The sequence below is a fragment of the Oryx dammah genome, unplaced genomic scaffold (genome assembly GCF_014754425.2).
Source record: "Oryx dammah isolate SB20612 unplaced genomic scaffold, SCBI_Odam_1.1 HiC_scaffold_4, whole genome shotgun sequence".
Taxonomy (NCBI): domain Eukaryota; kingdom Metazoa; phylum Chordata; class Mammalia; order Artiodactyla; family Bovidae; genus Oryx; species Oryx dammah.
This window is the reverse complement of record NW_024070188.1, coordinates 70,606,390-70,629,562: the sequence shown is the minus strand read 5'-3', so window position 1 is coordinate 70,629,562 and position 23,173 is coordinate 70,606,390. Positions and strand designations below refer to the sequence as shown.

The 23,173-nt window shown below is 38.9% G+C and overlaps 1 protein-coding gene across 2 annotated transcripts in view; it reads right to left on the bottom strand.

Moving 5' to 3' along the window:
* GRM1 (glutamate metabotropic receptor 1) overlaps positions 1-23,173 on the bottom strand; it is a 430,251-nt gene that overhangs the window by 97,674 nt on the left and 309,404 nt on the right. For both annotated transcript variants that reach the window (XM_040238639.1, XM_040238640.1), the window contains exon 3: positions 17,251-17,486. In XM_040238639.1, coding sequence (XP_040094573.1) covers positions 17,251-17,486 — 236 coding nt within the window. The remainder of the gene's footprint in view (positions 1-17,250; positions 17,487-23,173) is intronic.

Sequence of the window (23,173 nt, the reverse complement as noted above, 5' to 3'; positions counted from 1 at the left end):
AAGTTAGGGATCATTTATTATAACAGCATATCCTAGCCTATTCTGACCAAAATTGATATCTAAACTAGGAGCATGATACAACAGCAACAAAAATGACTGTGAATCATAAAATATGAGGTTTATAGAAACAGGTTGCAAATGGCAAGGAAACCATGACTAGGATCTAAAAGGATATAAATCATTATTACACAGTGACATAGCATTCAGTAACATTGTCAATCTACAATAACTTGGAAGAAAGATATTTTATCAAATGAGCTTACATATTTCAGTGAGGAGGTAGGAAAGTTAAATGTACAGAGATGAAAATTAAATCAATTTTCGTTTCCAATCTTCAAGACAAAACTGAGAAGATCATTATTTGTACAAAGGACAAATGAAAATTCAGCTTCATGATAAAGACCAAATCGAAACTCATGCTATTATAATAAAATCTCCAAAGGAATTAATTTGGCACCCACAAAGTTTTCAGATGAACACAATTGCTAAGAGAAAAGACAAAGACTGGTTTTTCAATAGAAGTCAGTTAGGCTCAAGATTTCTAAAATTAAGTCTAGAAGGTGAGGACTCTCTAAAAAAGAACTGTAGGCAAGCCTATTGGCACATGTTATGAGGGAAACTTAGTTAAAATGAAAGCTACATTCTTGGGGAAAGTTTTAATAAGGAAAACAAAAAGGTTACAAGCCTAGACTAAAAGAAATTGTGAAAATTGAAGACTTAAATGGTCCTTGTGCCATAACCATTAAGGCCAGGAAGCAGACTGAAAAAGTTACTTGGCCCCCAAAGAAGACTATGCCCAGTGCTTCTTCAGAAGAGACCAAAAAGGATTATGGGAAAGGAGGGACCTTACAGGGGTTGGATACACAATCCATGAAGAACATGACTGGGAGCTTCTCTGAGGGAGCATACCAGAGCCCATCAGAGAACACTTCTCAAGCCAGCAACGGAAGCTTGGGATATCGTCCCAGGGGAATTTTAAAATTTCTATGGACCAATCACTGCTGTGTATCTCTAAGACTGTAATTTTTTCATTGCTCCCCTATTATGCAGTGGGTATAGAGGGACTTGTCTCTCTTTCATACAAAACCATGAAAGAAGAAGAGCCATGTTCAGCCTGACTTAGAGAGTATTATATGATCCAAACTTTGAGGCTGATCATTGGATGGGTCTCTTGTGTTTTCTCTGTTGGAGAGTAAATGAATGCATTTTTCAGGAAGAAATTAGATTTATCTAAATAATATCAATCTGAAAGACAGGGTATGGTAGACCTGTTGTTCACAAAGTATTTGCTTCCTTTTCCTCGGAAAGTATGATACTTCTCCACTCCCTGCTGTCAGGCCAGGCTAATGTAACTTTCTTTCATCAATGAAGCATTATTAAAAATAGTGTATGTCAATTCCAGGTAGAAACTCTTAAGGGCCAGCATAGGATTGGCCGTACTCTATTCTTTGACTGTAATAATGGGCAGTATTCCAGACCAAATCTTCACTGTTGGCTTAGTTTTGGAGTAAAGATGACCGGGGAAAAAGGAAAACCTGCAGTGGAAATGGGACATGAGACAGAACCAAGTCTATACTTTGAAGATACTGGAATTTGGGGGGGCATTTGTTACTGTGTAGTCTATCCTAACTGATTCATATTTCTGTTTCCATTTTGTATTTTATATTTCAATTCTTGATACCTGAGGGAACTTTAAAAATGTGGAGTGATAAAAGGAGGCACTCCAAAAAATCTTGAAGGGAAGTTCACTTTGCCCAAGAAAGAAACTCAGGATCTTCTTATACTTACGAAGAGCCGCACTTATGGTCAGATATTAAAACTAATCATCATCTAAATTGGAAATCTAAATTTAATATGGAATGCAGAAAAACACAATATACAGGTACAAGGGCAATAAGCCCAAATAAGCTTGATTAAATGGACAGTCTTTGGCAGAGTCTGTGTTGCTAATGGCTACAGCTTTAGAAGATGACCATGAAGAAACAAATATAATTTTATATTACTCAGCAAACAAGCCCTGAGATAATTTGGGATTTGAAACCTGGGACTTGAAGATTGAAACAGTACAGTCTTCTGAGTATAAAGGCAAAAAATCAAGAAGAACAGAGCTGAGTGTGGCTGACACTTGTTAAACTCAGGATCTCACTGTGTATGCCTCTCTAGGACTTTGCAGAATGAAATGATCTGTACATTTTATTTAAATCAACTCACATTCACTCAGTAATTAATATAGAGATGAATGAAAAACTATTGGAAAAAGCACAAACTATAATTCAACAGGCTCTAGGTCTCACAGACAGCCAGGCCCCTGGAGGATATCTGATATCTTGGTGTATATTTGTGAGAGAAAGATGGAAAATTATTTACATGGAGTAAATTGAGGTATAAAAGACAAAGAGCATTTGTAAGGACATTTCTCCAATTGTGGCTTTAGAGGAAGTTGAATTATCTAGGATATTAGTTCTTTGTTCTCTGTGATAAGAGCATGGTGTTTATGATGTTCTCCAATTTGTGGCTATGTAAGAACAACTCCACTGATGGGAAACCAAGAAATGGGGATCAAGAAAGTGTGAAAGAAGGGTTGCCATGCATTCAAACACCATTCTGGTTAGCCAGAGGCACATATTCTCAACTGCCTGGAGTCTCTACCAAAATGAGAGACAGGGCTGAAGCAAGAGAATGAGTTAAAGAAGCAGGCTGTAGAAAAGACTTAGAGAAGTTAATCCCTTGTCCTGTCTCAAAGTCTACTGTGCTAGACAGAATGATAGGCCCATAAAGACATCCATACCCTGAAGTCTGGAACTTGTGGATAAATTAGGTTACATGGCAAAAAGGACTTTGAAGATATGATTAATCATCCCTTGAAATGAGAATATAATCCTTGATTATTTGGTGAGGATAATATAATCACAAATCAAAAGTGGAGAACATTCCTTGGCTGTGATCAAAGACGTGACTATGGAAAAAGGGCAAGAAAGATGTAACATTGTTGATTTAGAATAATGATAGCTCAGCTGCTAAAGAATCCACCCACCAACGCAGGAGATACAGGAGACCTGGGTTCAATCCCTGGGTTGGGAAGATCCCCTGGAGAAGGAAATGGCAACCTATTCCAATATTCCTGCCTGGAAAATTCCATGGAGAGAAGAGCCTGGCGAGCTCTAGTCCATGGGGTGGCAAAGAGTCAGATATGAGTGAGTATGCATGCATGCACACACACACACGCATGCACACACACACACATGCACACACCCCCCAAGAAATGCGAGTGACCTCTAGAAGTTAAAAAAAGAAAGAAAACAGATTCTTAGCTAAAGCCTTCATAAAGGAGCACAGCTCTGCTGACACTGATTTTAGCCCAAGAGACCCTTGTCCTCGCTCTAACCTCCAGACTGTATGATAATAAATTTGTGTTGTTCTAAAGCACCAATTTCATGGTAAGTTGTTATGTAGTAATATACAATTAATAAATGTAATAATTGTTCAGTCTGGACATAGAGAAACATAGTATTTAGCCATGACTTACTGGTTTTAGAATGCCAATGTTGCAAACAAGCATGCCAATAAATAAATAAAGCAAACAGATGAGACTGATTCAACATTAGAAATTACTAAATTCTCATCAGCTATCACAGTTGCCAAAACCTTGGCAAGCTCTCAATTTGGACAGTGATATATAGTTCCAAATTTTGAAAACTGGAAACAAAAAACAGACAGAGAGTGAAATTATTCACAAATTTTAAGTATGGGTTTTTCCCTGTCCTTAATATAAATAGTTGATTCTACCTCAGAGGTTCTGACTTAACTGGTATTGCATATTTTTAAAGAAGCTTTCTTGATGATTTTAATAAACCAAAAAGATCACAAATAACAAATATTGGTAAGGATGTGGAGAAAAGGGAATCTTTGTACACTGTTGAAGGGATGAAAATTGTTGCAACCACTATGCAAAACATTAGGGAGTTTCCTCAAAAAACTAAAAATGAAAACTACCATAAAATCCAGCAATTACATTCTTGAGTATACATGTCTGAGGAAAGTGAAAACACTAAATCAAAAGGATACATGTACCCCAATGTTTATAACAACACTATTTGCAACAGCAAAGATATAGAATCAATGTAAGTGTTCATCAGCAGATGAATGGATAGACCATGTGGTATATATTTACAATGGTATACAACTTAGCCAGAAAAAAAGAATGAAATTTTACCTTTTGTAGCAATGTATATAGACCTGGAGGGCATTATACTAAGTGAAATATAAGCCAGAGAAAAAGGTAAATACTGTATGATATCACTCACATGTGGAATCTAAAAAAATGAATACAACAAAAATGATGCAAAGCCACAGATATAGACAATAAAGAAGTGGTTACCAGTGGAGTCAGGGAGGTGCAATATGAGGGTGGGGAAGTAAGAGGTACAAACTTTTAGGTATAAGATAAGCTGAAGGATATATTTTACAACATGGGAAACAGAGTCAATATTTTGTGATAAATGTAAATGGAATGTAAACTTTAAAACTTGTATAAATTTGGAAAACTCAGCAATTGCCACCAGACTGTAAAAGGGCAGTTTTCATTCTAATCTAAAAGAAGAGCAATGCCAAAGAATGTTCAAACTACTGCACAATTGCTCTCGTTTCACATGCTAGCAAGGTAATGCTTGAAATCCTCTAGCTAGGCTTCAACAGTATGCAAACCAAGAACATTGACATATACAACCTGGATTTAGAAAAGGCAGAGGAACCAGAGATCAAATTGCTACCATCCATTGGATCATAGGAAAAGCAAGGGAATACCAGAGAAACATCTACTTCTGTTCCATTGACTATGCCAAATCCTTTGTGTGGATTACAACAAACTGTGGAAAATTCTTAAAGTATGGGAATACCAGCCCATCTTCCCTGCCTTCTGAGAAAACTATGTGCAGGTCAAGAAACAACAGTCAGAACCAAAGATGGAACAATGGACTAGCTCAAAATTAGGAAAGGAGTATGCCAAGTCTTTATATTGTCACCCTGCTTATTTAACTTATATGCCGAGAGCATCATGTTAAATATTGGGCTGGATGAAGGACAAGCTGAAATCAAGATTAGTGAAAGTGAAGTCACTCAGTCACGTCCGACTCTTTGCGACCCCGTGGACTGTAGCCCACCAGGCTCTTCTGTCCATGGGATTCTCCAGGCAAGAATACTGGAGTGGGTTGCCATTTCCTTCTCCAGGGGATCTTTCCGACCCAGGGATTGACCCAGGTCTCCTGCATTGCAGGCAGATACTTTAACCTCTGGGCTACATTTAACTTATATGCCGAAGCATCATGTTAACTACTGGGCTGGATGAAGGACAAGCTGAAATCAAGATTGCCAGGACAAATATCAACAACCTCAGATATAACACTGTAATGTTGTAAAACGACAGAATGATCTCTGATCGTTTCCAAGGCAAACCAGTCAATATCACAGTGATCCAAGCCTATGCCCCAACCAATAATGCTGAAGAAGCTGAAATTGAACGGGTCTATGAAGACCTACAAGATCTTTTAGAACTAACACCCAAAAAAGATGTCCTTTTCATTATAGGGGACTGGATGCAAAAGTAGGAAGTCAAGAAACACCTGGAGTAACAGGCAAATTTGGCCTTGGAATGCGGAATGAAGCAGGGCAAAGACTAATAGAGTTTTGCCAAGAAAATGCACTGGTCATAGCAAACACGTTTTCCAACAACACAAGAGAAGACTCTACACATGAACATCACCAGATGGTCAACACTGAAATCAGATTGATTATATTATTGCAGCCAAAGACGGAGAAGCTCTATATAGTCAGCAAAAACAAGACCAGGATCTGACTGTGGCTCAGATCATGAACTCCTTATTGCCAAATTCAGACTTAAATTGAAGAAAGTAGGGAAAACCACTAGACCATTCAGGTATGACCTAAATCAAATCCCTTATGATTATACAGTGGAAGTGAGAAATAGATTCAAAGGACTAGATCTGATAGATAGAGTGCCTGTTGAACTATGGACGGATGTTCGTGACATTGTACAGGAGACAGGGATCAAGACCATCCCCATGGAAAAGAAATGCAAAAAAGCAAAATGGCTGTCTGAGGAGGCCTTACAAATAGCTATGAAAACTCAGCAGTGGCCACAGGACTGGAAAAGGTCAGTTTTCATTCCAATCCCAAAGAAAGGCAATGCCAAAGAATGCTCAAACTACCGCACGATTGCACTCATCTCACACGCTAATAAAGTAATGCTCAAAATTCTTCAAGCCAGGCTTCAGCAATACGTGAACCATGAACTTCCAGATGTTCAAGCTGGTTTTATTTTATTTATTTATTTATTATTTTTTTACTTTTTTTAAATTTTACTTTACAATACAGTATTGGTTTAGAAAAGGCAGAGGAACCAGAGATCAAATTGCCAACATCCGCTGGATCATGGAAAAAGCAAGAGAGTTCCAGAAAAACATCTATTTCTGCTTTATTGACTATGCCAAAGCCTTTGACTGTGTGGAACACAAGAAACTGTGGACAATTCAGAAAGAGATGGGAATACCAGACCACCTGACCTGATGCCTGAGAAACCTATATGCAGGTCAGGAAGCAACACTTAGAACTGGACATGGAACAACAGACTTGTCACAAATAGGAAAAGGAGTACATCAAGGCTGTATATTGTCACCCTGCTTATTTAATTCTATGCAGAGTACATCATGAGAAACACTGGGCTGGAAGAAGCACAAGCTGGAATCAAGATTGCCAGGTGAAATATCAATAACCTCAGGTATGCAGATGACACCATGCTTGTGGCAGAAAGTGAAGAACTAAAAAGCCTCTTGATGAAAGTGAAAGTGAAGAGTGAAAAAGTTGGCTTACAGCTCAACATTCAGAAAACGAAGATCATGGCATCTGGTCCCATCACTTCATGGGAAATAGATGGGGAAACAGTGGAAATAGTGTCAGACTTTATTTTGGGGGGCTCCAAAATCACTGCCGATGGTGATTGAAGCCATGAAATTCAAAGACGCTTATTCCTTGGGAGGAAAGTTATGACCAACCTAGATAGCATATTCAAAAGCAGAGATATTACTTTGCCAACAAAGGTCCATATAGTCAAGGCTATGATTTTTCCAGTGGTCATGTATGGATGTGAGAATTGGACTGTGAAGAAAGCTAAGCGCCGAAGAATTGATGCCTTTGAAATTGAATGGTTCTAGGAAGACCCACAGTTTATTGTGATCCACACAGTCAAAGGCTTTGGCATAGTCAATAAAGCAGAAATAGATGTTTTTCTGGAACTCTCTTGCTTTTTCGATGATCCAACGGATGTTGGCAACTTGATCTCTGGCTTCTCTGCCTTTTCTAAAACCAGCTTGAACATCTGGAAGTTCACAGTTCACATATTGCTGAAGCCTGGTTTAGAGAATTTTGAGTGTGTGAGATGAGTGCAATTGTGTGGTAGTTTGAGCATTCTTTGGCATTGCCTTTCTTTGGGATTGGAATGAAAACTGACCTTTTCCAATCCTGTGGCCACTGCTGAGTTTTCCAAATTTGCTGACATATTGAGTGCAGCACTTTCACAGCATCATCTTTCAGGATTTGATATAGCTCAACTGGAATTCCATCACCTCCATTAGCTTTGTTCATAGTGATGCTTTCTAAGGCCCACTTGACTTCACATTCCAGGATGTCTGGCTCTAGGTGAGTGATCACACCATCGTGATTATCTGGGTCATGAAGATCTTTTTTGTACAGTTCTGTGTATTCTTGCCACCTCTTCTTAATATCTTCTGCTTCTGTTAGGTCCAGACCATTTCTGTCCTTTATCGAGCCCATCTTTGCATGAAATGTTCCCTTGGTATCTCTAACTTTCTTGAAGAGATCTCTAGTCTTTCCCATTCTGTTCTTTTCCTCTATTTCTTTGCACTGATCGCTAAGGAAGGCTTTCTTATCTCTTCTTGCTATTGTTTGGAACTCTGCATTCAGATGCTTATATCTTTCCTTTTCTCCTTTGCTTTTCACTTCTCTTCTTTCCACAGCTATTTGTAAGGCCTCCTCAGACAGCCATTTTGTTTTGTGCATTTCTTTTCCATGGGGATGGTCTTGATCCCTGTCTCCTGTACAGTGTCATGAACCGCAGTCTATAGCTTATCAGGCACTCTATCTATCAGATCTAGTCCCTTAAATCTATTTCTCACTTCCACTGTATAATCACAATAAACTGTGGAAAATTCTGAAAGAGATGGGAATACCAGACCACCTGACCTGCCTCCTGAGAAACCTGTATTCAGGTCAAGAAGCAACAGTTAGAATTGGACATGGAACAACAGACCAGTTCCAAATCGTGAAAGGAGTATGTCAAGGCTGAATATTGTCACCCTGCATATTTAACCTATATTCAGAGTACATCATGCAAAATGCTGGGTGGATGAAGCACAAGCTGAAATCAAGTTTGCCAGGAGAAATATCAATAACCTCAGATATGCAGATGACACCACCCTTATGGCCGAAAGTGAAGAAGAACCAAAGAACCTCTTGATGAAAGTGAAAGAGGATAGTAAAAAAGTTGGCTTAAAACTCAACATTCAGAATACTAAGATCATGGCATCTGATCCCATTGCTTAATGACAAATAGAATGGGAAAACAATGGAAACAGTGAGAGACTTTATTTTTTTTTGGGGGGAGGGCCTCCAAAATCACTGCAGCTGGTGACATTAGCCATGAAATTAAAAGACGTTTCTGCCTTGGAAGAAAACTAGGACCAAATTAGACAGCATATTAAAAAGGAGAGACATTACTTTGCCAACAAAGTCCATCTAGTCAAAGCTATGGTTTTTCCAGTAGTCATGTATGGTTGTGAGAGTTGGACTATAAAGAAAGCTGAGCACCGAAGAATTGATGCTTTTGAACTGTGATATTGGAGAAGACTCTTGAGAATCCCTTGAACAGCAAGGCGATCCTACCAATCCATCCTAAAGGAGATCAGTCCTGAATATTCATTGGAAGAACTGATGCTGAAGCTGAAACTGCAATACTTTGGTCACCTTATGTGAAGAACTGATTCAATTGAAAAGACCCTGATGCTGGGAAAAATTGAAGGCAGGAGAAGGGGACGACAGAGGATGAGATGGTTGGATGGCATCACCCACTTAATGAACATGAGTTTGAGTAAGCTCCAGGAGTTGGTGATGGACAGAGAAGCCTGGCATTTTGCAGTCCACGGGGTCCCAAAGATTCGGACATGACTGAATGACTGAACTGAATGTTATATCAATAACCACAGATAATACTCTAATGGCCGAAAGTGAAGAGGAAGTAAAGAGCCTCTTGATGACAGTGAAAGAAGAGAGTGAAAAAGCTGACTTATGATTCAACATTCATAAAATGAAGATCATGGCATCCAGACCCATCACTTCATGGCGAATAGATAGGTAAAAACTGGAAACAGTGACAGATTTTATTTTCTTGGGTTCCAAAATCACTGCAGATGGTGACTTAAGCCACAAAATTAAAAGATGCTTTCTCCTTGGAAGAAAAGCTATGACAAACTTTAACAGCATATTACAAAACATAGACATCATTTTGCTAACAAAGGTCTGTACAGTTTCCAGTAGTCATGTACAGATGTGAGAGTTGGCCCATAAAGAAGTTTGGGCACCAAAGAATTGATGCTTCTCAAATGTGGTGTTGGAGAAAACTCTTGAGAGTCCCTTGGACAGCAAGGATACCAAACCAGTCAATCCTGAAGGAAATCAACTGTGAATATTCATTTTAAGGACTGATGCTGAAGCTAACTGAAGCTCTGTCCTTGTCCATCAGATGTGAAGAGCCGACTCATTGGAAAGACTTTGATGCTGGGAAAGATTGAGAGCAGGAGAAGAAGGGGCAATAGAGAATGAGATGTTTGGATGGAATCACTGACTCAATGGATGTGAGTTTGAGCAAACTCTGGGAGATAGTGCATGACAGGGAAGCCCGGTATGTTGCATCCATGGAATTACAAAGAGTTGGACATGACTTGGCAACTGAACAATATCAACTAAAATTTTAAAAAGAAAAGAAATAGGCAGACAAAGACTATGCTTATAGTACAAGGTTATTTTCAGAACTTCATCTATGTGTAATAATGAACGAGATATGCCTGAGTCATTCTAATATCCAGATGCAAAACAAGATCATTTTATTTTCATTCTTCCCACCAAAAGATATAAATACATGTGCTATGGACTGAATGTCTGTTTCTCCTCAAAATTCCAATATGATGGCATTAGTATTTCGAGAGAGGGATCTGGGGAGATAATTAGATCTTGGGTATGATGTCCTTGTGATATGACTAGTGCCCTTGTTAGAAAAGGCCTTGCTTCCTGTCTCTATTCTTCAGGGAAACCAAGAAAAAACCTTCACCAAAACCTGATCCTCTTGGCACCCAAATTTCTCAGTTTCTAGCCTCCAGAACTATGAGGAAAAAAAAATGCTTTCTGTCTTAAGCCACCCAGTCTGTGGTAATTTGTTAGAACAATTGGAAAGGACAAAGAACATCTAAGACTTTTGAAACATATTTCCATAAGGCTAATTCTACCTGCATGGTCCAAGAATCTATGACTGTTTTGTTTTAAGGGTGTTTATTTAGCTTAGTGTAACTGTGCCCCATTTGTCAGCACTGTCTGTACAACTGAATTCGTAAGTAGAGCATAAGTTTACTGCTTTGGATCAGGGGGCTTGAAATCTTCATTGCATTATCTATAAAAATGTTTAGCTTTGTTCTATGAGATACAGAGCACAATATTGTACTATTCTTTTTACAGTAGGGTAAGACTGAGAATTGTATCATTGGTTTGAGAAATTCTGCTCCTCAGTTTAATCAACCCAACTATTGCTCCATGTGAAGTTCATGGAATATAAGGCAATGGAGACCCTTTATCAGTTATCTATGGCCACAATAATGCTGCATAGCAAACTACCCCAAGGCTCAGTGGCTTAAAACAACAATATTTATTTAGTTCATGAGTCTGGGGGTCACCTGGGGTGTTCTGCTGCTCTGGGTTGTACATGACTCATCTCAGCTGGGGGCTTTTCATGTGTAGACAGTAAGCTAATGGCTTGGCTGGGAATTGGCTTATCCAGGATGACCTCAATAGAGAAGTTATCCTATTTCTACCCCATGTTCTCTCTCATCTTCTAGAAGGCTAACTCGGGCTTGTACATTGGGCTGAGGGAGTACTCCAAGCAGGAGAATGGGAATAGCTCAAGCATCTTGAGACCTAGATTTGGAACTAATAAGCTGTGAGGTCAATCTAGATTCACAAGGTCATGGATAAAGGCCGATGATATTCTCCAGGAGTATGTATTGATATTTGGGCCAAACTCACAAAAGGCAAAGAGAAGTTATTACTTGTCCTACTGAGCTGAAAGAAGTTGGAACTTATTTCAATTCATAGATCATCTTAATCTGAATCAAACAGTCATGAGCCAATTTCATACAAACTTACATAATAAGTTAACTCAAAATAGAAAGTTCATAAAGTGTAAAACCTGGTGAGGCAAATAGTTTATAAAAATTAGTAACCAATCTAGAAATTGTGAATGGCAGTCTCCAAGTTCCTGGGCAAGAATACATAGGTTCAGAAGCCTTGAAATTTTGTTATATCAGACTGTCATTAACTGACTAGTCTTCAGTTGTTGGTAAGCATTACAGATGTCTTTCATTATGTTTTGGATAATAACCAAGTACAAGGATATACTGGCTTTAAAAAGCATCATGACCATCTGTTCTTGACTGGTACAAAGAATAAGAAGAGAAAGTAAAATTTTGGCTATAAATACACTTGATTATAAAAAAAGCTGATGGCAACATAGTGAACCCAATATATTCATACAGTTAATATACTGTTAGCCACAGTAAATCTTAATATTGCCATATTTCAAGATAATGATAATATTTGTTTTCAAGGAAACTCCAAACTATCTCGTTCTTAGACCAATAATTATATATTTGGAAATGTACAGTGAGGGAACAATCCAAAAATAGTAACAACAACAAACATGAAAACTTTCTGTACCATACTGAGTTGATTTTTTTATAAGAAGAAAAATTGGAAGTGACCTAAAGACTCAACTATGTGAGAATGGCTAAGTAATTATAGTGTAATCATTGAATAGAATATTATGGAGCTATTAAAATGGTGGTTATAAAGGCCACACAGCAACATCAAAAAAGTAAAGCATGATCCTAAGTAAATAAAGATACAGAATTATACACACACTATGAGTATAATTATGCAAAACAAAATGTGCTGGTAGGAGTTGCCTTTTGGAATTCCTTATTTTAGAAAGCCTTATAAATGTTCATGTCTTTTGATTGAGTAATTCAACTTCTGGAAATGTATCCAAGAAAATTATCTGATATGCAAAAAGGAAAAATTTAGAAGAACTTGTGTTGCATCATTGTAGTTTTAGTTTCAATTGTGAAGATATGAAAAAGAAATGATTTTAAATAAATTATAGCTCATTTGTTTGCAGAATGTTATATAACCATTAAGAACGAAAGAATATAATGACAAAGAGAACTTCGTAAAATTTTTTAAAGTTTGCATTCATTTTTAAAAGCAATATATAACAAAAATTTAACAGTGTATTTAGTAGAAATACATCAAATATTTAACAGTAATTAACAATGGCTATATAAAAGCAAATTTTTAATGCTTTTCATGTTTATTATGCTTTTATATATTGTCAATTTGCCTATACTAAGCATAGTAGTATGTACTGCTTTGGTAATCAGAAAAAAGCATAAAAGCCTACATAGAACAAAATAAACAAAAGAAAATATTGGATTGGCCCAGAAGTTCATTTGCGGGAAAACCTGGTTGAACTTCTGGACCAATCCTATATATATATTGGCACTGTGTAAGTGTAACTAATTAAGGGTTGTGTGCTTGTTTTTCCTAGTTTACATATCCTGAAATGTAGTTATATTAAATTTGTAATTTCAAAAACTGTATATATTAATGAAATGATCCATGCCATATCTTATTTGTTATATGATAAGACATGTCAGTAATGATAACTCTTTACATTTATGTAATGATTTACAAGTTACAAAATATCTCACTTACATTATTCCATTCAATTCTCACACCTGTGTGAAGTAGAAATTGTTACCATGTTCCAGTTGTAGAAATTTAGACTCAGAGGTTAAGCGAGGTCCTCCAAGTCACACGGCAGATGCCTGACTGAACCAGTGTTGGACCCAATGGTTTAGCTTCCAAGTGCTCTCTCAGCTTCCATGGAATCATTTTAGTACTTCTTATGGGGAATGATAAAGCACTTTCACTGCCACACCACACAAATGCTGCAGGCAACTAAGACACTTACTGGAAGACAGTGATGTTGATTTGCTTTGTACCTACTTTTTCCACTGTCCTCGCAATGATTACTTTTTTAGAAATTAGACTTTGATGTTTCAGTTAGTGCTTTTCCAACACATCTCAAATCCCTTGATATACTCAACTAATTAAGCAGTGATGTAGCCCTTGCATGAAGTACTTTTTAATTAGCTACAGTGATTCCCAAATTATTCAGCTTCAGTTCAGGACCCTTAATATTCAAACTGACAACCCAGCGCACGTAAACTCTTTATTTAAACAGTGATATCTGAAATGAAGCTCAATAAGGTTTCTATGGAAACTAACTTCAATATCAAAACTTTCCAAAACATCAAAATGACCCAATTAGAAGTGGTAAAAATAAATGACAGAAAGTGTAGCTATGAATAGTATGGAAAGGTTACTTCTACTTCTTTACATTAATTTTCATAAGTGTGCCTGCATATTCATTAGAAGACTATGCAATTCATTTGATATTTAAGAATATCAAGTAGATAAGAATGTTACATGAAGTGAAATTTGATGTTGCTCTGCAATAAAATTGAAGTCAATTTCATATGGAGATTAAAACTGAAGAGTTAGTTTACATGACTGTGTACATATAAAGATATAGATAAACACTACTAAAGATAAAAGTCTGAGATTTTTGCATAAGAAAAGATGAATATTTTTATGAATTATTTCCAAGTAGAAAAGTTAATAAGCCCTTTGTCATCCTTACAACTAAGAATAAAGGGAAATGTTTGCTGAACTTGACTCCAGAATGAAATCCAAATAAAAGCATATTTATTAACTTTTGTAATCACATAAGAAACTCTTAAAAAAGGCTTTGCGAGTCAAGCATAATATGAGAACAATTCATGAATGTACCATTTTTTTCCTGCTATGAATGTTCAGTTCAGTTCAGTCACTCAGTCATGTCACTCTTTGAGACCCCATGAATTGCAGCACGCCAGGCCTCCCTGTCCATTACCAGCTCCAGGAATTCACTCAAACTCACGTACATCGAGTTGGTGATGCCATCCAGCCATCTCATCCTCTGTCATCCCCTCTTCCTCCTGCCCCCAATCCCTCCCAGCATCAGAGTCTTTTCCAATGAATCAACTCTTCGCATGAGGTGGCCAAAGTACTGGAGTTTCACCTTTAGCATCATTCCTTCCAAAGAAAACCCAGGACCGAGCTCCTTTAGAGTGGACTGGTTGGATCTCCTTGCAGTCCAAGGGACTCTCAAGTCTTCTCCAACACCACAGTTCAAAAGCATCATTCTTCAGTGCTCAGCTTTCTTCACAGTCCAAATCTCATATCCATACATGACCACTGGAAAAACCATAGCCTTGACTAGATGGAACTTTGTTGGCAAAGTAATGTGTCTGCTTTTGAATATGCTGTCTAGGTTGGTCATATCTTTCCTTCCAAGGAGTGTTTTTTAATTTCATGGCTGCAGTCACCATCTGCAGTGATTTTGGAGCCCAAACAAATAAAGTCTGGCACTCTTTCCACTGTTTCCCCATCTATTTCCCATGAAGTGATGGGACCAGATGCCATGATCTTCATTTTCTGAATGTTGAGCTTTAAGCCAACTTTTTCACTCTCCTCTTTCACTTTCAACAAGAGGCTTTTTAGTTCCTCTTCACTTTCTGCCCAAGTTTAGATATTAACCTTGATATTTGCATGCAATGTGATAAATGAAAACCCAAAGTATTATTGTACATGGCTGCAGAGTTCTAACTTCTGTTTCAAAAGCTTAGGTCACAGATATTTCCTTGGGAATTCCTAAATAAAGACATCCACACATGTTTAAAAAGTAATATTCTGAACTTTACTAATGAAACAAAATATCACAGTGACATATATAATTGTATCACTAATAGGTTCTCAAATTTAACTCATCTGAAATTTATCTCCAGATCCTTAAAACCTACTTTTCCTGGATTCTTCCTCATCTCAGTCAAGAGTGACACTATCTTTTTAGTTGCTCAGACCAGTCTTTCTTCACAATTCTGTCAGCAAATGCCCTTAGCTCTCATTGAAAAGGGCCTCAGAATCAGTCACCTCTCTCCATCTTGCTTGCCACAACCATGGCCCAATCCACCACAGTCTTACCGGCATTATTATAGCAACCTCTTCACTGCTCTGTTTCCCTTTTGTCAAAACTGAAAAACTGCAGCAAGTAATTCTGTTCAGAAAAAAATAAGACTGATCTTGTCTCTGTTGTGCTCAGACTTTCCAGTGGCTTCCTATCACACTCAGAACAAAGCCAAAGTTTTCACAAGGCACAGTGAAGTCCTGCAGGACTGTTTCCCCATGTGCCTCTCCTACTTACCTCCTGTTATTCTAGGAACTCACTGGCTCTGGCAGCCTAAGTTCCATACTGTTCTCCCACTAAACCAGGCATTCCAGTGCCTCTGTTTATTTGCTATTCCCTCTGCTTGGAATGCCCTTCCCAGGTGTTTGCATAGCTCACTCTCACGTCTTTTTGGCTGCACCACATGACACGTGGGATCTTAGTTCATGGACCAGGGATTGAACCTGTGCTCCCTTGCACTAGATGTACTGAAAGCCTGGAGTCTTAACCACTGCAGTTGGTGCAATGATTTTTTTTTAATTGGGGTATATTTGCTTCACAATATTGTGTTAGTTTCTATTGTACAAGGAAGTGAATCAACTATACGTACACATAAACCTCTCTCTTGGACCTCCCTCCCACCTTTCTCATCCCACCCATCTAAGTCACCAAAGAGTTCTGAGCTATACAGCAGCTTTCCCACTAGCTAGCTATCTTACTCATGGTAGTATATATATATGTTAATTTCAATCTCCCAATTTATCCCACCCCATTCTCCCCCTGCCAAACCATGTCCACATGGCCATTTTCTACATCTGTGTTTCTATTCCTGCCCTGCAAATATGTTCATCTGTATCATCTTTCTAGATTTTACATATATGCGTTAATATATATATTTTTTTCCCAATAAAATTGGATCACTTGTAGAGATGTGGATGAACCTAGAGACTGTCATACAGAGTAAGGTTCTAGACATTTCTAAATAAAATCTTTCCAGCCCATGTCCCATCACTGTGCTACAATCAAAATTTGGTCATAGATAGTCTTTAATTCTCTGATACTTCCTGGTGGCAGGGAGAAGGGAGACATGCTGTGGAGTTCATCAAGCTCTGAAAGATCTTAACAATGCCCTGCCCTTCTTGGGCATCCTCTAGTGGTCAGTGCATGGCGGGGGGGCGGGGGGTATCAGTCTCACTGAGAACCATCAGTAAATGACTTTCTAATATCAAAATATGAATGCTATTAATGCCAGAAATAATTTGTGTAGTTAGCCGTATTCTTAGATAATTACCAAGATGAAATTACAGACTTTTCCATCTGTAAAACAGAGGAAAGTACTGAGGTTTTTGGTCACCTGTGCACATAAACACCCATGTTGGTGATGTGACTCTGGGTGGCATCTTATCTTCTTTTGGCTTTCATATCAAAGCAAAGTCATAAAGAAGAAAAAGACATCAAACCAGTCTGTGGGTTAATATCTCCTAAGCATGCCTATGATAAATCTCTTTCCTCTTGCCTGAATACTAAATACTTGAATTCTCAGTTTGCTTTTCCTTTATTTATTATTTCTTATGCCTTGTCCCACCAGAGATCAAAGCAGTCTCCATGTTTCCAGAATATAGAAACATGAATCCTTGGGGGAACATACACTTCTTCCTCATTCTAGCTATTTTATAAAATAAATTGGAAATTTAATCTTTGTATCGCCAGCCTTGGCACCTTCTATATTCATTGAACAAGCTGGAGGAAATGACCAAAATTTGAGCTGTGATTTTGTGAAGATGAGTTACCTGTGCAGATTCTTTTAAAGTTGGGGTTTTCCAGAATGTGTCCTGGTAGGCGGCACTGGAACCGATGTTGCCAGAACTCAGGGAACCAGGGATTCCTTGTATTAGTGTCCAGCCTCAGTTTCAGGAAATAATCATCAAATGACCTGACCTCTGGAGACTGCAGCTTTATCGTGATTCCCCCGTTGGCTTCCACCTCATAACCTTCAATGACTTCATCTCTGTCTGCCCATCCATCACTAAAAAAAGGTGGGGATTGGGGTGGGGAGAGAGAAAGACAAAAGTCTCACAAATAGAGCTCTGAGTTATGCATGAAAGAAGCAGTTCAGCAAGATTGAAAGTTTTTTTAAGCCAATATTGTTATCCATCGATCACTTTTTTTGTAGAGAGTGGAAAATTGTAGAATCATCACATCTTGCTTGTTTTTCACAACAGTGAAAGTGATGATGAAGATGATGATAGTAACAATCACAAGAACTAACCATTGAGCTTGTATTAAACATCATATTCTGTGCTACTCTCTTTTACTGAGTCAGATGTTCAACAAATAGCTGAAGTCCTGGTGAATCCAGGATATGGGTCCAGGCAGTCTGACTCCCAAGCTCACTGCTGTTTAAAACTAGACCACAAAGCCCTTTGGGTGCTCTTCAAACCAAAAGAAAATAAAACCCAGGTACTTAGGTCTCCTTGAAAAGAGCTAAGGTTTCAAGCTTGTGATCAAGACCATTATATGAATTACATTATATGCGGTAGAAAATTGATTTAGCTCAGAAACATGACACCCACAGATTTTGCTCCTGGATATTGTTAAAATTTGCATTTCCTAGAAGTGACCAGATTTTTTTTTCCCCCCAAATGAAGTCACTTAGTAAAGTCACTCGGTCACGTCTGACTCTTTGTGACCCCGTGGACTGTAGCCTACCAAGCTCCTGTGTCCATGGGATTCTCCAGGCAAGAATACTGAAGTGGGTTGCCATCTCCTTCTCCAGGGGATCTTCCCGACCCAGGGATCGAACCTGGGTTTCCCGCATTGGAGGCAGACGCTTTAACCTCTGAGCCACCAGGGAATTTCAAATTAGCAGCATTAAGAGAAAACAATCTAGTTCCACAAAATAAAAATAATCTTCCTACTTACTAAATGAGAGTTCACTGACACTTCATCCGTAGGTTCAAATCTTTAAAGTTTGTTCACTTTCTAGAACATTCACATCTCCCATGATTGATGTTCCTACAGTTTAACTCAAGTGTGCATTTGAGCCAGATCAAATCTCATGTGACTGGCTGTGATCCCTTCCCAAGAACAGGTCAAAAAAAAAATGCATTAGATAGACTTAAACAGGCAAAGAACAGCTTATAAAAGACTATCTCAATAGGCCAAAAATATGGAACTCAATTCTACTGAAACACAACTTGGAAGGGTTTTTAAGGGTGAGTATGAGAACATTTCATGCAAAGATGGGCTCAATAAAGGACAGAAATGGTATGGACCTAACAGAAGCAGAAGATATTAAGAAGAGGTGGCAAGAATACAAAGAAGAACCGTACAAAAAAGATCTTCATGACCAAGATAATCATGATGGTGATCACTAATCTAGAGCCAGACATCCTGGAATGTGAAGTCAAGTGGGCCTTAGAAAGCATCAATATGAACAAAGCTAGTGGAGATGATGGAATTCCAGTTGAGCTATCTCAAATAGTGAAAGATGATGCTGTGAAAGTGCTGCACTTAATATGCCAGCACATTTGGAAAGCTCAGCAGTGGCCACAGGACTGGAAAAGGTCAATTTTCCTTCCAATCCCAAAGAAAGGCAATGCCAAAGAATGCTGAAACTACCGCACAATTGCACTCATCTCACATGCTAGTAAAGTAATGCTCAAAATTCTTCAAGCCAGGCTTCAGCAATACATGAACTGTGAAGTTCCAGATGTTCCAGCTGGTTTTAGAAAAGGCAGAAGAACCAGAGATCAAATTGCCAACATCCACTGGATCATCAAAAAACCAAGAGAGTTCCAGAAAAAACATCTATATCTGCTTTATTGACTATACCAAAGCCTTTTACTGTGTGGAACACAATCAACTGTGGAAAATTCTGAAAGAGATGAGAATACCAGACCACCTGAACTGACTCTTGAGAAACCTATATGCAGATCAGGAAGCAACAGTTAGAACTGGACATGAAACAACAGACTGGTTCCAAATAGGAAAAGGAGTACGTCAAGGCTGTATACTGTCACCTTGCTTATTTAACTTATATGCAGAGTACATCATGAGAAACACTGGGCTGGAAGAAGCACAAGCTGGAATCAAGATTGCTGGGAAAAATATCAATAACCTCAGATATGCAGATGACACCATGCTTGTGGCAGAAAGTGAAGAGGAACTAAAAAGCCTCTTGTTGAAAGTGAAAGTGGAGAGTGAAAAAGTTGGCTTAAATGTCAACATTCAGAAAACGAAGATCATGGCATCTGGTCCCATCACTTCATGGGAAATAGATGGGGAAACAGTGGAAGCAGTGTCAGATTTTGTTTTTGGGGCTCCAAAATCACTGCCGATGGTGACTGCAGCCATGAAATTAAAAGACGCTTACTCCTTGGAAGAAAAGTTATGAGCAACCTAGATAGCATATTGAAAAGCAGAGATGTTACTTTGCCAACAAAGGTCCATCTAGTCAAGGCTATGGTTTTTCCAGTGGTCATGTATGGATGTGAGAGTTGGACTGTGAAGAAGGCTGAGTGCCAAAGAATTGTTGCTTTTGAACTGTGGTGTTGGAGAAGACTCTTGAGAGTCCCTTGGACTGCAAGGAGATCCAACCAGTCCATTCTAGAGGAGCTCGGTCCTGGGTGTTCTTTGGAAGGAATGATGCTAAAGGTGAAATTCCAGTACTTTGGCCACCTCATGTGAAGAGCTGACTCATTGGAAAAGACTTTGATGCTGGGAGAGATTGGGGGCAGGAGGAAAGGGGACGACAGAGGATGAGATGGCTGGATGGCATCACGACTCAATGGACATGAGTCTGAGTGAACTCCGGGAGTTGGTGATGGACAGGGAGGCCTGGCATGCTGCAATTCATGGAGTCGCAAAGAGTCGGACATGACTGAATGACTGAACTGATGAGACTTCCCTGGTGGCTCAGTGGTCAAGAATCTGCTTTCAGTATAGGAGACACAATAGACATGGGTTCGAACCCTGGGTTGGGATGATCCCCTGGAGAAGGAAATGGCAACCCACTCCAGTATTCTTGCCTGGAAAATTCCATGAACAGACGAGCCTGATTGCCTACAGTCCATAGGGTCGCAAAGAGTTAATCATGACTGAGCACACACACACACACACACACACACACACATGAGCTAGAGAAGAAGTGTTGGAGGACTCAGAGTGGAGCTTGGCTAATGTGATTAAACCATTTGCATTTGATAACTGTCACTTATCTAAATTAGGTTCCCATGTTTCCACGGAAACTGAGAGGGGGATCTGCTATCACTTTTAATAGCACTCTTAATAACTAGAAAAGGTCAGTTTTCATTTCAATCCCAAAGAAGGGCAATGCCAAAGAATGTTCAAACTATTGTACAATTGCACCCATTTCACATGCTAGCAAGGTAATGTTCAAAATCCTTCAAGTTAGCCTTCAACAGTATGTGAACTGAAAACTTCCAAATAGACAAGCTGGATTTGGAAAAGGCAGAGGGACCAGAGGTCAAACTGCCAACATCCGTTGGATCCGTTGAGAAAGGAAGAGAATTTCAGAAAAACATCTACTTCTGCTTCATTGACTATGCTAAAGCCTTTGACTATGTGGATCACAACGAACTGTGGAAAATTCTCAGAGATGGGAATACCAGACCACCTGACCTGTCTCCTGTATGCAGGTCAAGAAGCAACAGTTAGAACTGGACATAGAACAATAGTCTGGTTCCATATTGGGAAAGGAGTTCATCAAGGCTGTATATAATCACCCTGCTTAACTTCTATACAGAGTACAGCATGCAAAATGCCAGTCTGGATGAAGTACAAGCTGGAATCAAGATTGCTGGGAGAAATACTAATAACCTCAGATATGCAGATGACACCGCCCTTCTGGCAGAAAGTGAAGAAGAACTAAAGAGCCTCTTGATGAAAGTGAAAGAGGAGAGTGAAAAAGTTGGCTTAAAAATCAACATTCAAAAAATGAAGATCATGGCATCTGGTCCCATCATTTCATGGCAAATAGATGGGGAAACTGGAAACAGTGACAGATATTATTTTCTTGGGCTCCAAAATCACTGAGGATGGTGCCTGCAGCCATGAAATTAAAGGACGCTTGCTCCTTGGAAGCAAAGCTATGAAAAACCTGACAGCGTATTAAAAAGCAGAGACATTATTTTGCCAACAAAGTTTCATCTAGTCAAAGCTATGGTTTTTCCAATAGTCATGTATGGATGTCAGAGCTGGACTATAAAGAAAGCTGAATGCCCAAGAATTGATGCTTTCTAACTGTGGTGTTGGAGAAGATTCTTGAGAGTCCCTTGGACTGCAAACCAGTCAATCCTAAAGGATATCAACCCCGAGTATTCATTGGAAGGACTGATGCTGAAGCTGAAGCTCCACTACTTTGGCCACCTGATGCGAAGAGCTGACTCACCAGAAAAGACCCTGATGCTGGGAAAGATCGAAGGCAAAATGAGAAGGGGATGATAGAGGATGAGATGGTTGGATGGAATCGTGAGTTGAGAAAACTCTGGGAGAAGGTGAAGGACAGGGAAGCCTGGTGTGCTGCAGTCCATGGGATTGTAAAGAGTCAGACACAACTGTGCAACTGAACAATGACAACAACATTACCCTTAATCATCACATTTCAAAGGGATGGATCCTAGGTCACTGAGAAAAAATTTCTCTGTTGTAAAACTAGCCAGAGGTTGGGAGAAATTTTACATTTCAAAGGGACAGAGAAAGAATTGACACTGGCATGATTTTGAAAGTAAAAGCTCTGAGAAAAGGGAACTTAAGGGTCTCAAAGTCAGGAAGAAATGTGTCTAAAGTCTAGTCAAGCTTTGAAGAACATTAAGAGTGTCTTGGTCAAGGAGGGGGTATATTCCTCTACCCACTGAGTGGTGCCCTGGAGTTTCTGGAACACAAACATTTAGTCTCTGCCAGAGAAAGTTTTGGGTCAAACACGTATGACAGACTGTAGCTCACTCCTCTCCTTATTACCTGAGGTGTCCTCCACTTAGCTGAGCTAATTGGTATAATTTCATTCCAGAATCTTACCAGTGAACCACATAGGAGCTGCATTTTCAACAGATCAAGGGTTGTAGAAGGTATAGTTGATTTAACATGATTCAGAACTAAAGGAATTTTGAAGTAAGGTATAGTCTAGTGAGTGATCACACCATAGTGATTATCTTGGTCTTGAAGATCTTTTTTGTACAGTTCTTCTGTGTATTCTTGCCATCTCTTCTTAATATCTTCTGCTTCTGTTAGGTTCATACCATTTCTGTCCTTTACTGAGCCCATCTTTGCATGAAATGTTCCCTTGGTATCTCTAATTTTCTTGAAGAGATCTCTAGTCTTTCCCATTCTGTTGTTTTCCTTTATTTCTTTGCATTGATTGCTGAGGAAGACTTTCTTATCTCTTCTTGCTATTCTTTGGAACTCTGCATTCAGATGCTTATATCTTTCCTTTTCTCCTTTGCTTTTCGCTTCTCTTCTTTTCACAGCTATTTGTTTGTGGAAAATTCTGAAAGAGATGGGAATACCAGACCACCTGAACTGACTCTCGAGAAACCTATATGCAGGTCAGGAAGCAACAGTTGGAACTGGACATGGAACAACAGACTGGTTCCAAATAGGAAAAGGAGTACATCAAGGCTGTATACTGTCACCTGCTTATTTAACTTCTATGCTGAGTACATCATGAGAAACACTGGTCTGGAAGAAGCACAA